The 17,869-nt window shown below is 38.3% G+C and overlaps 1 protein-coding gene across 1 annotated transcript; it reads left to right on the plus strand.

Annotated features, from left to right (window-relative positions):
- Positions 1-3,902: 3,902 nt before the first annotated feature.
- On the plus strand, positions 3,903-17,733 carry gabrg3 (gamma-aminobutyric acid type A receptor subunit gamma3). The gene is made up of 9 exons (XM_088313655.1): positions 3,903-4,206; positions 4,781-4,923; positions 7,361-7,428; positions 9,608-9,828; positions 11,669-11,751; positions 13,254-13,391; positions 13,507-13,659; positions 13,847-14,046; positions 14,284-17,733. The coding sequence occupies exons 1-9, from the start codon at positions 4,088-4,090 to the stop codon at positions 14,563-14,565; spliced, it is 1,407 nt and encodes a 468-aa protein (XP_088169781.1). The 5' UTR covers positions 3,903-4,087; the 3' UTR covers positions 14,566-17,733.
- The last annotated feature ends 136 nt before the right edge of the window (positions 17,734-17,869 follow it).

Here is a 17,869-nt window from a genome sequence, read left to right on the forward strand (position 1 = left end):
TGTTGTTATTAGCCCAGAGCAGCTTGTGTTTCGCTTTTCTCAACATTCTTTTGTACAAATGAGGACATGTCGCAAAGCCATGCCAACCAACGTGTGTTGCCTTCTGAGTGCTCTTGGCCACCAACGCACTCATAAATATTTGGACTTTTTTTTTTTTTTTCGTCCTATGAAAATGTCAATTTCATTGCAACTTTTTTTTTTTTTTCAGGAAAAAAAAAATGATGAGGAATAGAACGCATTTCTTGCAAAAATACGACTTTGTTCAGGTGATTAAACTTTTTTTTCCTCCAAAAATGTTGGCTTTTTCTTGTAATTGAATTACTTTTTAGATTAAAAAAAAAGCGGATGACTAACTTGTTATGCTTTAGTTTACTACTATTTGTGTTTAATTTACGTTCCCAAGATTCTCCCTTGATTTTCTTTTCGGTGCAGCTTTAATGCTCATTGGCACTTTCTCCCCATCCACGTCGTCATGATTTATTTTTAAATGCAATTTTTTCCTGCATAAAATGTATTTATGTATATTTCCATTTATTTAGCAGCAACGCCACCACACTAGTATCCGAGTAGCTTTAGTTTTTGATAGACTACAGTGACGCCTTGTAATTTAGTGTTGTTTTTTTTTAGTTTTGAAAAGACCTTCCAAGCATTTGTTTCTGTCGCCTAAGAGTTCTGAAATATGAATGCAATGTATATGCCTACTGAGTGGCCTGTCACCATTTAAAAAAGAAAAAAAAAACTTTTTGGGAGCACATGGATGTATTATACTTATCACATGAAAGTGCATTTTTAATATGGGCTGTTCTTTAAATGCAAATATCTGAAGCAATAAATAATGCTTTCTCGGAGAAAAAAAAGTGACCATTATTGGAGTATTGCGATTATTTTTCTTGAAAAAAAAAAAATGTCCCTTTTCCTCAAAAATAGTTGTTACTTTATAACTGAATCTTAACCCATTTATATTTGTGCATTTTTTGCGCTGTCAATGTGAAATGATGGACAGATTAATCGATTATTAAAATAATCGGTAGTTGTGATTCCTTTTTAATGCCTCTTTCCTCCAAACTATGTGATTTTTTTTTTACTTCTTAAATTGTGACATTTTTGTGATGAAAACAAAATCAGTTTATTCGAGCAGTGCAGCATTTTTGGTTTCTCTGCCACATCAGACATTTGTGCACAACCAAAGCTATGTACTAATGGTACACTGGCTCCCTCTAGTGGTACATGAACGAATCACTTAATTGTACTTTTTTTGTGTGTAAGGTGAGTGGCTAAAACGATTCACAAATTCATACTAGCGTACTTTACATTTGTTAAGCACAGCTCAGTTGTATTTAACTTTGAAGAGCAATACATTTGCATTTCATCTTTAAGAATTTTTTTTTAAACAATTACTTTGATAGACTTTAACTTTTATTTGCGTAACAAGTACATACATACTCACGTTTTCACCAGTTTGAGGATTTTTTAAAAATGTTTTTTAATATATATTTTCTTTTTGAAGAAGAAACCGCTTATTAGAGGTTTACCAGCATTTTTTATTTTTTATTTATTTTTTTCTTTGGGGTGGGGGGAATATCTTACCGTCAATTATACGCGTATTTTTTGCTATTTGCGAGCCGATCCGGTCACTATCCCCAACGAATAGCATTTTCTAACTGCATAATGGAACTATGGCTTGCAACAATATACGTATTTTAAGGCGGTACTTGAAAACTTCGCGATGGTGGACATGCATGACCATATAAAAGATAGATCCAATGACTATATTCAAGATGCATTTCTGCACACGAAGCTTAATCTTCCTTAATGGAACAACAAGCCGGCGGCACGTGCTTGATTACACATTGCACGCACATGTCGGGTCGGCAGTTAGCGCACATATAAATCCATCTTTCAACATCTGGCTCACATCTGCTTGCGGAGGATTTAGCTGCATTTAAGTTGCTTTTTGCGTCCTCAGCGCAGCGACTTAAGCCGCCCAGCAATAACCGTCACGGCACAAGTGCAAACAGACGCGCCGGATAACCTTTGGACGCACTTTTACCCGCGCTGACTGACGCACTTGCACACCAGATGGGGACGAGTTGTATCGTGGTGGCACCTGTAAAGCTGACGGTTACCATGGTCACGTTACAATTCGAATTAAATCACGATTTCGTTCTGGCGGTCTTCACTGTGACTCATAACTTGGGTTGCAACATTCGCAAACTAAAGTTCAATTTCAAAGGATTTTTTTTTTTTTTTTTTTTTACAAAAATGGCAAAATTGTATTAATTTCATTTTGTGCCAATAAGACTTTTTTTTTAAATAACAGATTTCTTATTATAAATAATTTAGAGCAGTTTATATTTATCGTTATCTTCGTGTGGGAAAAAGAAACATGGATTGTTTACAGTCTAGCGATGAGGGTTAACCCTAACCCTAACCCTAACCCCTAACCCCAAACCCTAACCCTAACCCTGGAATGTGCATGTGTGCGTACACATGTTCTTTGTGTTTGCGTGCGTGCGTGTGTGTGTCCCTTTGTGACCAGCAGAGGGAGGCAACAGCTAAGATGAATGAGTTGTGTTGATGGCCATCGTAACCTGTGTTTGCTCGTATATTTCCAAAGTTGTATATACTTAGACGTCTTGGTGATTATCTTAGAGTAAAGTGACTTTTTGTTTCGAATAAACTTGTAATAAATTGATTATACACAAGAATGACGTCAAAATATTTTTGAAATATAGTTGTCATATATTGAGATGAAATAAGTTGTGATTTACTTGTACTATTTTGCTGAAAGAATCATAAATCATGACGAGAAATAGGTAATAAGGAGGGGTAAATATGTATTTTTGAGGGGGGGAACAATTTAAAAACACCCGACAACTTCAAGAATAATTGTAATATTTAGAGTAGAAAACACATCATTTCAACAAGGATGTAGTAATAATTGAAAATAAAGCTGGAATATTGTAAGAGTGAAAAAAAATCTGTATTAATAATTTCACTATAAAATTTGGCTGAAAGTTATTTTTTTTACATGATTTAACAAGAAGCAAGTCATATTCCAATTAAAAAATATCTTATTTGAATGAAATAGCATTTGCATAATTCAACAACAATACAGTCATAACAGTTTGAAAAGAAAGTTGTAATATAAATCTCAATCATCTGAAAAGTATTTGTAAAAGGACAGTCAGAAAAATGAAGTAATAAAATGTTGAGAATAAATTACTTGAGTGGGAAACATGGGAAAAAAATTGATAAATGACAAGAGTCCCCCATATCACCAATTCAGATTTTTTAAAATAGTTAACAGTTATAATATTTGGAAATAGTTATAATGTTTTTGAAATATAGTAAATAAGTATTTGTAAAAATAAAGTCAGAATGTTTTTAAAACACTAATTATTTAAAAAGTCATAAAAATGCAAAGTAAAGTCATATTTATTTTAACTAAAGTTGTAGTGTTAAAAAAAGATATTTGCTAGTAAATGAACAAATTCTATTCATTTATAGTCCTATTTCAAAATTAAGTCATTTCGAGTTGAATTTTTTTTGCGTGTGTCATGACACTTGAACTTGTGAATTAAAGTGTTAATCTAATGAGTAATACTTTATTATCTTAAACATTTCGATAAACCCATGGAATGTTGAACTTTCTGACAATTATTATTCCTATTATTATTTTTTACTCTTAAAAGCAAAAAAAAAAAAAAAAAAAAAAAGTCAGAATATATATTTTTTTAAACAATGCTGAGTTTTTTTTTCCTTTCTCCTCTTCAAAGTAAACCTGCTCCTCTGTCCACCCCGGGGGAACACTCGTCTCCAGTATATCCGCCCCTGGCTTGTTGCAGGCTTGTTTGTCAGACGCGTGAGGAAGAAGAGGGAGAGTTGCACCTCTTCTCGCCTGCCACCTGCACCTGCCCCTCGTTTGCTGTGATGCGCAGCCCACTTTTGGCATGATGATGATGATGAAGAGGAGGAGGAGAACGCGCGTCGACGCTGCGCGCAAAAGCTGGGCGACACCGGGCGTTTTGGATATGAACTGAAAACCAAAAAAAAAAAAAATGTCTTTTAGGGGAATGTGAAAAGGATGAAGAAGGTCTGGGAGGACTTGGAAAGACTTGTCGTAAGAGACCAGCGGCGGTTGGCCAGGATGATCTCCACCTGGTTGCCTATGTTCCTCCTCTTCCTCGTGGCTCTCAGTCCAAGGTGCGTTGCTCTTCCTCGTAAAATAATAACAACAATATAGAATGTGTAATTAGGGTAAAAAAAAAGAGGGCTGGAAAAATTGCTAGAAATGTCTTGAAAGTTGCCGGTAAATTTCTGTTGGAAGTTACGATGGGAAATTTTGTAAATTTGACTAAGTGGAAACTTTCCATGAGATTGAATGTTAATTTTATAACAGGAATTTGAGGGGAATTTAATGGAAATGTATCATTAAAAATGTTTTGTCAAGGGCAGAAATCTATGCTAAATGGATTAGATTAGCTTTCGGGTTTCAATTCGGGTTTGGGTTTCTCATTCTGGATCTAAGATGCCATGAGATACAAGTTTAATGTTTCCCGTGAGCATAGTCAAATGACTTCATCGTTCCTACTGAAATGAAAGGAAAGCTATTAATCTGTTCCCACCCCCCCCCACCCAAAAAGTGTAATCAGTTTTTTAAAAAGGAAACTAGGACTCTATAATTAAGCACATATATATATATATATACAGATCTACAAATTTGCATTTAGTCTATGAATGAGCATACTGATTATATGTAATATGTGTGTGTGTTTAGGTGTGTAACGTCTGACTACGAGGATTACGAGGACGTGACGGTCCATCAGATGTTGGCATCCAGATCTCATCAGTCGGACGCCACGGAAATTCTCAACGGGCTCCTCAAGGATTACGACCGCAAGCTCAGGCCTGACATTGGAGGTCATTATGAGAAAGATTGTTATTATTGATCATATTCAGGTGGCCAACCCCCGCAGCCGACGAACTATGTTGATATGCGATGAGGAGTTTCATGTAGACAAAAGTAGTGCTTTGCTACCATCTTGTGGCATCTTTAGTTGTAATATTTTCCAAGAAAAGGATCAGAATATTTTGAGAATAAAGTTACTGGATTAAGAATAAATGATCATGTTTTGAATAATTTATGTGTCCCTTTAAGGGGTGTGGCCTATTGAGTTTTTTATTTGCTGTAGCCGGGGTGTCCTGTTAAGGCGTTTTTCCATTACACGTTCCGGAACAGCCTGGCTCGGCTCGCTATTTCATCCGAAGGCACAAAGGAACTTTTTTAAAACGGATACGTGTTGTTGTGCCACTTGTAATTCAAGGACCACTATATCGTAGTTGGCTCTTCTGGTTCTGAAGGTGGCCCAACATTTTTGTCATCTTCACAAGACAGCCATTGCGACGCCTTTGATTCTGTCCATCACACACGCGCCAGCAGATGGCTATTTCATCGCCATGGCGACGCACCTTGCCCTGTCAGAAGCTCTCTCACAGATGACACTGATTGATTGATTAATGAGATAATCAATCCAATTCCATTGCTGTTATTGCTCACTATTAATCCCAGATGCTCTCTGTGAGCAACCCAGTCCGATTTGGGTTTTGTGAGACCGATGTGGGGCATTCAAGTCTTTCCTCTTTTCTGGGTTTTGATGACAAGGAACATTGAATAAAGAAGTAGACTGTTCGGTTAGCATATGGAGCTCGGTGCTAACTAGCCAACTGTTGACTAATTGGCTCACACGTTTGTTACCTTCCCAGTCTGTTGCTAACCTGAGAAGGCGACTTAGCAGTCCATGTCTTGACTCAATTCTCCAAGTGTGAATTAATTCATGTTTAGCACTTGAGTATGAATTAAGTCATGTTTTGGCGTTTTAGGCCTGTCAAGCAGCTTTTTGTAAACAAAGGACTTTGATTGTCGTGTGTTTGTCAATTTACAAAAAGGAGTACTCAGTGACGATGTAAACCGCTACGTAACCGTCTGGAGCTAGCCGCAAGCTATCAAATGGCTGACTGACATTTGAAGCATTTGAAGCTAGCTAAGAAGCTAAAGTAGCGGCTTTTGACTCTGTTAACCTTCTAGCGTGAAATTAGTTTATTTTGATTCTTGCTTTTATTTTATTTACTTCCTCTTGGCTTGATCAGCATTCTCTCGCAGCTTTTTGTAGACAAAGAACTTTGATGAGAATATGGTTGCTAATTTTAACAAAAAGAGTATAGAGTAAAGATATAAATTGCTATACATAATCCAGAGCACTCTTTACAAACGTATACTTATACTTGAGTATAATTTATTAAGTATACGTCATGTATACTACTTTTTGGTAAGGGTATGTTAGCATCTGGAGCTAGCTGCTAGCTAGCCTGCTCACACATTTAGAATACAATGCAATATGTCTCGACTCAGCACTTATAGTGAACTATGTCAGCTTCTACTGCTTTTATTTTGGTAGAAGGAGTACAAAGTGACGCCATCAAGAGCTACGGTAGCATAGCCGCTAGCTAGCCAGCTATCCTCAGGTGTCCCGAGGAAAACAGTGAAGCGTTTCTCTGTGTGATAGTGATTTTCCACGCCGTTTGTTCTTTTATTTAACAGAAGAAAAGAAAAAGAAAAGCATCGTTAATCCACCTGCTTTTGATGAGTTTATATTGGAAATCAAAGGTGGATTATCCCACAGTCTGAGAAAGACTAAGAAAGAAAAAAAAGAAAGCAGTTTCTGCCTTTCTGTTGCTCGCGTATTAAAGGGGCTTTATTGATTCAATTAAAACACATTCTTCTCCCTTTACATGCAGCGTACAAACACACTCGACTTGCAAAATGTGAACACACGTCATGGTTTGGATCAAGTAGATTGATGTCAGGTTGCGTTAAGCTTTGGGTCATGAGATTTTTTTCCCTTTAGTAGATAGATGCTTTGAATCATTCTGTGTAAATACACTACTGACCCTTGGACATATGATGTGGTATGCCTTGGAACATGAGCTGTTCTTTTCTTAGCTAGATTGCCAGATAATGGCGTTAAGCAAAAAAGAGAGCGAGAGAAAGATTACTTTAAGATGTGGTATGTTTTGTGTTATTCATGTTTGCGTGCAAGCAAAGTGGTGAGTGTTGTTTTGGTCTGAAGTGCTGCTTGTACTGGAGGAGCTAGAAGCTCCTTCCTCCCAGGTGCTAGGCCAGATAATTGATTTTTGGGTATATTCCTAATTTTATTTTTATAAGAATTATTTTCACATTTCCACCCATTCTCCGTCGAGATGTCAATGAGCATTTTCTGAAAAATTCTGAGTTGAGATATCCTTGGTAACCCAGGGGACAAAAGTTCACAATGAATGACACCGTTTTCCTCCTCAACAGTGAAACCAACGGTCATCGACGTGGACATTTTTGTCAACAGCATCGGACCCGTGTCATCCATTAATATGGTAAGTCACAAACACATCTACAGTTCTTATTTTGGGCACTTTGGGAAGCTCAGAAGTTGTTGACAACGTGCTGTATGAGAAAACCGTACGTTCGGTTCCATGAGACTAAATTGTCTTTGCTGTCTTCAAAATTTACATTCATACCGTTCCACAAGACTCAATACTGTCATTGGCGTTCATGAAAACATACGTTAGATTCACCTGAGACTGCGTTGGATAAACCGATGGATCAACCACAACTCATCTGATTTTGTCTGTTTTGTGTTCATTTAATTGTGTTACAATACTTTGTTCCTAAGTATTTGTTACATTTTTTAACAGAGAGAAAAATCTGAAAAAATCGGCTGATTTTTTTTTATTTTTTGTGGTGGAGTGGGAAAGCATTGTCTCTGTCTTATGTTAACATGTGTTAATGTGTAAAAAAAAAAAAATTAAAAGCTGTCATCACATTGTTCTTTCTTTCATATTATTGTTAAAAAAGAAAAAAAACAGACCTCATATGAAGTCACATCCTCGCATTCCTTCTCATTCCACATCCGCCATTGTTTCAAGTTGCCGGCATACAAAGAGAACCATTTCATATTACTTTCACGATTTCACAATGAAAGGACTATAATAGCCGTTTATTAGCATAAGCCATTGTGTGACGATCCCCCCCCCAAAAAAGATGGCGGCGACGTACCTTCGGATCTGCCTCGGAGCTTTTGTTCAATCAAGGTAACGTTCTATAATTTAGATCTCCAAAAATTTAGGCGTACGTTCTGACGTGATTATTAACCATTGGATTGTGGACGTCAGCGCAATCAAATGGAGACTTTCTACTCATTTTAATTGAATCAAAACCTGCAAGGCCACTCGATGCTAAAATCTTTTTTACCCCAGCTGAAATGGAGGTCCATATAAGCGCCAACCTTCAGTTCTGTCCTTTAAAAATTTTTTTTTCTCTCGAAAAGTTTAGACCCAACTTGGCAAGCGGGAATTTTGGTGTTAACCTCCTTTGCTCTGAGTCGCACTCTGCACGTTTGTTGTATGGTGTTCCACAGGGTTCAGTTTTGGGGACCCTGTTGTTTACATTGTATTTGGGTTTCATTTTAACTCATTCAATACCATTGACGGCTAAATACGTCTTTTTTTTTTTTTACTCAATTGGTAGTGAATGAGTTAAGAAAGCATGGTATTTCCTTTCACTACTATGCGGATCACTGTCATATCGATCTGATGCTGAGCAAAAAAGGACACATTTGTCCTGTTTAGAGGACAACAAAGCGTCGTTTTCGACTCAGCATGAGCTTAAGCATTCTTTTCGAGTTTTATTGTATTTACTGTCTTTGTTTTACTATGTCTGATTGTTTCTTTATCAACAGCACTTTGTGTGCAGCTGTGGTTAGTTTTAAAGCGCTCTACAAATAAAGTTGAGTTGAGTAGGATGACCGCCGTCTTTTATTTTTTTTTCTGTTGCTCACCAAAGGCTTTTACAAAAGAAATATAGATAGCAAGAAACTTTCCTTTGGGAGATTTTGGAAAAGCGATCGGCGGGGTCGGCAATCAATCTAATGGCATTTATTCTGTCCACCATTATATGAGTGATAATGTTCCATTTTTCTTGTTCCAATCCCCGCAGCGGCCCACAATTAAAGGTCGACAGCGCCCCGTGCTCCAATTGATTGTCGACGTGCTTGTAATTAGCCTGCTACTTAAGCGCTTTTGGCCAAAGGTCAAATGCAGCATGAAAATATTTGGGAAGCTGGAGTAGGCGAAAGTGTTCCGCAAAGGAACGGTTGCCATGGGAATGTTCTGCTTGCTTGCTTGCCTCACTTAACAAATAATAATAGTAATTCAAGCCCTGCAATCATGGCGAATCGTCACGTTGATTGATTCGCTTTCCAGGGTTGGATTTGAGTGATAAAGAGCTGATTCAAACCAAAATTGACAACTTCCTGTACAATTTCGAGCATGGGTCCTTGAGACTTTTTCGTGTGTCATGTTACGATACATATGTCCACCAAATTTTGTGATTATTGGTGAAACAATTGACTTTTTCAGTTATGTCATGAAAGGAGAACAAAAGGTGGCTACCGCGAGATAAAAGTCCACCAGAAGACAAATGACAGTAATTCCAAGACGGCTTAATTCCAATCCATCAGAATTCCGACAAGACGTTCCGTGTTACTCCTTCCAGGAATACCAAATCGACATCATCTTCGCGCAGACGTGGACGGACAGCCGTCTGCGGTACAACAGCACCATGAAGATCTTGACGCTAAACAGCAACATGGTGGGCCTCATCTGGCTGCCCGACACCATCTTCAGGAACTCCAAGAACGCCGACGCCCACTGGATCACCATGCCCAATCAGCTGCTCAGAATATGGAATGACGGCAAGATACTTTATACCTTGAGGTAAATCAACGTGACTTAGCTTAGAAAAATTAGTCAAAAGTCGCACGGGTACATTTTGACATACAAAGCGATAATGGTTCAATTTTAAAAGTTTCATTTTCATAAAATAAACGTTGTGAAGTGTCTCAACAAAGATGTCAGTAATAATCCTCAACATGCACACATCAGAATTACTGATTTCAGAGTCATTTTTATAATTCCACTTTATCATGAGATCAACTTGGAGATAGCATAGCAACACTTGCTAGCATAGCAACTGTCGCTATTCTCGGGTTTATGACTTCCAAATGACTCTGAATTGGTCTATCGGCGTTCATTTGAGTAGCGTGATAATCACAGTTATATACCAGGCTCTGTAGCATCATGGCTAACCGTCACGGCTAACCGTCATGTCTACGCGGCGGCCATGTTGGCAGAGGCGACTTTGCCATCAGGCAACGCGTAGACATTGAAAACAAGTCATAACTTGCTCAGTTCTCAACCAATTTTCTTGACATTTACGTTTTGTGTCGACACCAAAATGTGTGCTAGCAATATTATTTTTAGAATTTGAAAAAAAAGACACAAAATCAGTTTCACCTGTGAAAGGTTACTCCCACTTCCCTTGTAATGATTGTAGAGCATTTTATGCAACTCTTTGGAGTACAACATAAAGACATCCTTGTTTTTTTTAGTTTTGCAGATGGCTTTGACTGCCCTGGTTTAGCATCGGCGTAGGCACGCAGCTCAAAGCGGGTGTGTTTTATCTACCTAGTCATATCTCTGGAAATGACGTAGTGAGTATTAATAATGTAACGAGTAGCATAGCGCAATGCTTGCTATATCATTGGAAAGCTCAGATCATTCTCGTTTGATTATGCAAAAATCTCATTTCTGAAATAGAGGTCACTGTGACTTCTTTTGCGATGCCGGGGGGTCACAAATGGGCTTACGTATGCGCACCATGTTGAAAAGTGTTTCCGCGGCAACCTCATTTTAATGTGATGTCATGAAAAGTGGCCACGACTCCTTGGGAAAATTTCAAATGAAATCATATTGGTCATGTTTTTAATGTGACCTGAACTCGCAACTAATTCTTCAACCGCTCTCTATTTTGGAGACAATTTCCCGCGTGAGTCAGACAAAATGTGCCTTTTTTTCCCCTCGGTAATTAACGACAACAAAATCCAGCGATTGTACCATATGCCGTCCTCTTGGTGCTTTATTTAACTCCTCGCGAAGGTTCACCTCGACCCCGCGTGACATCAACAATAAACATCAGGCGAGGTGGTATTCCGGCCTGGTGGAGTTTGTGGGAATTTTCCTTTCTGCATTTTTGAAGGGGCTAATATTGCAGGGAGATTGCATGAGAAGCAGACAATGAAATGTCAGCGGGTATAAAATGCCCTGACGTGGCGGGAGCAAACAAAGATGACATTTGCTACAGCTTCAACCTGAGTAGAATTTTTTTTTTTTATATACTTTTTATATACTTTGTCGACATGGAATTTTTATTTATTTTTTTACACCTTCAGAGGAAGTATCGGGGCTGCATCGGAAATTTACAAGATCTTCAATGTCATTTTAATTCCAATGAGGCCTTCACTGCTGGCCTAAACGCTATTAAAAGCACAAGCCTTCATTTAAAACCAAAAATTTAAATATTACTATATATTCTCACATTTTGATTGAAGTCAAAGCAGATAAATTGGCCAAAACAGCAGCTTGTGTTTTCCAAGACTCATAAATCGGGTGACTCCTATCTCAAGGTACCACCGTTCAATTAATAATAACCATCTTTTGCGAGTATGGTGTAATTTCTCCCTGTTATTTGCTAGATTATCCTAAATTGTCGTTGCAGACTGACCATAAACGCAGAGTGCCAGCTGCAGCTGCACAACTTTCCCATGGATGAACACTCGTGTCCGCTCATCTTCTCCAGCTGTGAGTATGCAACGTTGACTTTATTTGGCACAATTTCAAAACCTGATTTTATTCGATACTATTGTTTTTAAATTAAGATTCTAGATTCAGTACCTATTACTTATTATAAATTCATGAGGGTGTTCACTACAAACAATAATCCCAAGAATCAAATGTTTTATTTTATATCTGATTTGACGGTTGGTTCATTTCAGGCAATTTTATAAACGTGATAACAGTCAAAAATAATAATCCAAAAAAATAAAATAAAAATACAATATTTATTGCTTTAATTAAAATGTATGCAAATCATTTTGTACAATTTTAATGATACCTTTCCTTTTATATTTGACTTGATTTAATTTAACTTTGGCACTTTAAAATTGTATAAATTAAATCTAATCTTAAAATAAAACTTAACTTAAATATATACAATGTAATTGATTTATGGCTGTAATTTTAGACTCAAATATCAAAGTGAATATTGTACAAATTTCTTTTTGTTGTTTTTTATTTTCTAAAGTAACTTAGCCATATTTTCATGTACAGAATAGTAATATTTATTGTTTTCATACATGTTTTAAATAAACTTAAAAAAAATAATAATGTAATAATAATTAAAAAAAAACCATAAACTAAATTAATTGAAACTGAAAAAAATTATTTTTTTGGATCATGGGAAATAATTAATTTTATGCATGATTGTAATGTAATTTTATATATTTGTATTAATGATTAGCGATCGACCTATGTACAGTTAAATTTCATTTACATTTTGCACTATTATAAAATAAATAAGCTGCCTAATTAATTATTGAAATGTTATTTCCTAGTTTTCATACAGCCTTCTCTTATTTTGTCACCATTGTCCTTTATTTTCATTCCTATGAAGTGTCCCTTTGGTTTTGCTAGTAATTTTTATTTATTTTTTTGGTGTAACAAAAGGACACGCATGTACTATTTAAATAATGGCGCTTTTTAGGGCCCTTCAAAGGAGGCCCTTAGGTGTACCGTAAATGAATGGGCTTCACGCTGCTCCATGCCTGGGAACACTTCTGAGCAAGCGCTCGCCCAATGTAATGAAAGTTTCAAAGGAAGAAACTCAAAGCGATTTACCTTTACTTAAGGAAGTCAGCGAATGTGACAGCCGTTGCCGTGGTAACCACTCCATCCTCTTGTTCTCGTGGAGTCCATAGGCCCCGTTCCACTAATCAACTCATTACAATGCTGATATTCAGTCCGCTTGGACATAAAGACAAAACATCAGTTGGCATAGCAACCGTTAGCACATTAGCATCTAGCATGTTGGAATCTATTCCCATTTGAGTCGTGACTCTGAGCCAAGATGGAAGATGAAAAATGCTGATCCATCTGCCGAGGCTGTCACCATACTGTGATTGCTATCTCGTTGTAATTTTTTAGAACATAACGAGATGGCCTGAAAATTGTTTGGTATGCTAACATAAGTACGAGTACTTTAACCAGTCTATTTTAGCATTTGTTCATGTTTTGACCCGTTGCAGACGGGTACCCACGAGATGAGATGGTCTACAAGTGGAGGAGGCACTCAGTGGAGGCCGCGGACCAAAAGTCCTGGCGCCTCTACCAATTTGACTTCATGGGTCTCCGGAACACCACCGACATCATCAAGACCACGGCAGGTACTCGACACCTGAAGTCCCGCCGTCACCCAAAGCCGTTCGGTTCAAAAAGAAGTGAGACTTGGGTTCTGTGTCTTTGTATGTTGGGTGCCGGCGTGCTGTGCGCCCCCTGCAGGCGACTACGTGGTGATGACGGTGTACTTTGACCTGAGGAGGCGAATGGGCTACTTCACCATCCAGACGTACATCCCCTGCATCCTCACCGTGGTCCTGTCCTGGGTCTCCTTCTGGATTAAGAAGGACGCCACGCCAGCCAGGACCGCTTTGGGTCAGTCGATGCACAATTAAAGACCAATTTGAAACCTTAATCCAATTAAGAAATCAACACTTACTTGAAATGTGAAACCTTGCTTAAAACCCTTGAAACCCGAACACAGGTTTGTTTCCCATCTTAATTCAACAGAATATTTGAAGGTCTGTAACACGACTTTGAAGTGTTTTGCTGCTCCATGCAGGCATCACGACGGTGCTGACGATGACCACGCTGAGTACGGTGGCGAGGACGTCTCTGCCGCGCGTCTCCTATGTGACGGCCATGGACCTTTTCGTCACCGTCTGCTTCCTGTTCGTCTTTGCCGCCCTGATGGAGTACGCCACCCTCAACTATTACTCCAGCTGCACCCGCACGTCCTCCTGCATGGACCGGAAGCGACATGTAAGTACACCACGCCTTACCACTCCGGAAATCTGGGTTCGGCTTTGAAGCACGGATTTGAATTCCATTTTAGGGGTTTGAAATTGGGCTGTCAAACATGCTTTGGGGTTTTCAAGTGACGTTTCTAGCCTGGGTTTGTGTTTCAAACTCAGATTTGGGTTCCAAGTCTGAGTTAGGATTTTAAATTCAAGTTAGGGTTTCAAACTTGAGTGAAGTACACACGTGTCTTGTTTCCAGAACTACTCGGTCCTGGACGCCAGACGGCCTCCTCACACAGTGGTGGCCCTGAACAACGCCACCTACTGGCAGGACTTGGACGATACGTGCGCTTCACAGTGTCTGGACGGCAAAGACTGCGGCGGCTTCTTCTGTTGCTACGACGACTGCAGAGATGGTGCATGGCGGAGGGGACGAGTCCACGTGGACTTGCTGGACTTGGACGCCTACTCCAGGGTCTTTTTCCCCACCTCCTTCCTCCTGTTTAATGTGGTCTACTGGGTGGGATATCTCTACCTTTAGCGTTGCCTGAAAATGACATCAGAGAGGCATCTAAAGATGGGCATACCATAGATATGACTAAGGAGAGCGACACTGCCAACTACTGGAGTGGATGTGCAATTACACTGTGGGCCACCCCACTATTTGAGAAGCACTGACCTAGGGTGACACTAAGCTAGTAGGGGCAAAGGCAAGAAAACCCCAAAGGATGCCGGCACATACGATTGTCCATGAAGGTGTACAATTATGACAAGGGAAATGGAACCACTTCTCACAAGGCAAAATTATGGAGGCGTGAGGGGTTGTTTTCTTTAATTGGTCTGCATTGATAGTACACGTTTTGGCATTGGCAAAATAATGGAACATCATGAAAATGAGCAAATTACCGACTTCATTGCAATACGTTCCATACCTGTCTTCAATAGGTGAAAATTCTAAAAAAAAATATATATATATACAGTAGACATCATATTAGAATTATATATTTTTTTAATTATTTTATATTCGATATATAATTTGACAGTTTAGTTTACGATTTAGGGGTTCAACGTTAGGATGGCAATTAGAGTTGTTGGTAGGGTTACAGCGTTAGGTTCGTGGTTCAAGGTTAGGATTGGAGGTTTTGTGGTTTAAATTAAAGCGTTGCCAAGGTAACTAGCTAGCTGAGTTGCTATATAGCTAATGTTAGCTGGAATAAAATACCTTGCCAACTTATCATTTTTTTTATCAAAAAACACATTCCTGAAATCATCTACGATCAGCTATAGTCTATTTAATAATGACAAGTTAGCTAGCTATTTGTAAAATAATGGATTCAAATAGTAAGCTACTTATAGTTCAACAACTTTCTGGGAATGTCTACTGTTAGCGTGTAGCGTGTTAGCGTCTGCTAACAGAGTTGCCTACTAGCTATTTGTAGCCTGTACCTTAAAACGCTTCACTCGCGTATTTCTTGGTTAACATATTGAAATGCTTAAATGCATCATGAGGCTTGCAGTTGCTTCCTTTTGGACTTGAGGTTAGCCAACAGAAGCCCATGCTAACAACAGGAATTGGTTTTTTGATTCACAGTGTATGCCCATCTTGAGACCACAACACAACGAAGGCTCAGCAGCGATGGTTCGACATTTGAATCCGACGCAGGACATTCAAAACATTCTCAGTGCCTTCACGTCCTTCGCACAATATGTTGAGACAGAAATTCAGAACAGAAGGAAATAGTTGCTTCACGATGCTGTCTGGCCTGGCTTTGTAGAGCTGCAGCGTACATAAAAGTCCATCGTTAAGCAGACTTTCAGGGAGCATTGCGCCAGATTCATCAATGATTCATCAATTCTTATAAGAACTCTTGAATATCAATAAAAGAAAAAAAAATAAATGACATTTAGCATTTTTATTAAGGGCAGAATTCTATATATAATTCTGGACCATAAAAAATAAAATCAGGGAATTATTCATTAATTAATAAAAAAGAAAAAAAACTTTATGGTATGTTGTAAAGTTTCCGCAATAGTTAGTTGTTTGGTATACTAATTAATTAATTAATTAAATATTAAGTGTATTTAATATGTAGCTATATGACAATATTATGAATATTTTAGAAATATGATTAAGAAATGCTTTACCTGCTGAAGCAAAGCTAAAGCCCATAGTCTCATGTATTATTCTTAATAATTAGTAGAATTTTTACATTCATTGTGCATTTACGAATAATGTATTGACTGAGGTAGTTATGTTATGTCATGTCATTTTCAACGCCACTTATCCTATGGATGGCTGCGGGGGGGTGGAGCCTATCCCAGCTGATTTAGGGCAAAAAACGGACTACGTCCTGAACTGGTTGCCAGCCAGTCGCAGTTAGTTATTGGGTTTTCGATGCTATAGTTTGTTTAGTTTGGCGGATCTCTTAAGACGGGTTTCATAAATGATACACCGCACCACACTTAGCCAGACTTTGCTAGCTAGCTAGCTAGCTAATAGTAAACGGTAGCCAAAAAATGCCTCACAATAATTTTTTAAACTGTCACAATACTAGTTAAATCCTCAACTTTCAACGCCATCCAGAGTATGTGTATGTACACAACAAGAGGTTAAAGTGGAAGTCAATCAAAATGAATTCTTTGCAATAATGTTCCTTCACTAGTTTAAACACGGCATTCTGATTAATATTGCATTTGTGGAATTTGACCGAAGCCAGGTTTTAGCCATCTCGCGGTACAGTCCATTTAAAAAAAAAAAAATTATTATTATTTTAATAATTTATTCATTTATTTATTTTTTTGGTCATCTTTTGAAAAAGAAAGTATGTCAAAAATAAACCAAAGAGGCTTCATTAATTCAGTAGTAGCACAAAGTGTCACAGTGGGAGTTGTTTTTCATGTATTCAGTGCAGTTTTGTGAGCGGTCGAATGAGCTACTTAGCTTAGCATTGCAGTGAGATGTTTTTTTTTTTGTTTGTTTGTTTTTTAAGCATTACTTTAATTGTCACTGAAGGGGATTTGATCCTTTGAGAATTTACTAGGCAATTGTAACAAACCAAAACAACAACAACAACAAAAAACAATGCTTATTTGCTGCTTATTTGGACAACCTGGGAAGACAGGACTTCCCTTCCCATCCACCACCAGAGTGTATTTTGCTTTTTTTTTTCCTTTCGCAGCATTGAGCGCCGATTCCACATCAACACTTACATACCGGCTCATCATGAGATTATGCTTACATTCAGTGGAGAGATTGTCTACAATAAATCCGATTTATGAGTGACCAGTGGTCCTTTTGTTTTCCTAGCACACGAATTTCACAAATATGACAATATGTGTTTTTGTGGGGTGACGAAATGAACGTCTCCATTTAGGAATAAACAACCAAGATTGCCTGTGTTGTCCTTGTCCTGTCTTAACTGTCGTTCCAAAAAAGTGTCACATGTGACCAAATGTCCTCTTTTCTTGGGACATATGAAGCACTAAGCACAGTATTCCTGGCAGCTTTGGACGGATGACCAGAGATCCTTTTTTTTCCCAGGACACAGGGAACCCCCAGGATACTTTTTGAACCCCTCAAAGATTCCCCAGACTTGGTCGTGCATTTTGGCCTATTTCCGTTCTGTGGCCCTTTTTTTTCCCGTGTTGTTGGCGTACCTTGGGTCAAACGTTGAGAATGTGATTGTTGCAATTAAAAGTAAAGTGAGTAAACGGGCCGTCATTTTGTTACAGAAGAGGCGAGGAGCTGATCAACATCACTTCCTGTCACTCCACTTTTTGTTTTCGCTTTCTTCATTTTCAGAACTTGATGAACTTTCAGCGGCATTGTGGGGATAATAAATTCT

This window comes from Idiotropiscis lumnitzeri, chromosome 13 (genome assembly GCF_059441095.1).
Source record: "Idiotropiscis lumnitzeri isolate Australia: NSW breed Sydney's pygmy pipehorse chromosome 13, RoL_Ilum_1.0, whole genome shotgun sequence".
NCBI classification, from domain to species: Eukaryota; Metazoa; Chordata; class Actinopteri; order Syngnathiformes; family Syngnathidae; genus Idiotropiscis; species Idiotropiscis lumnitzeri.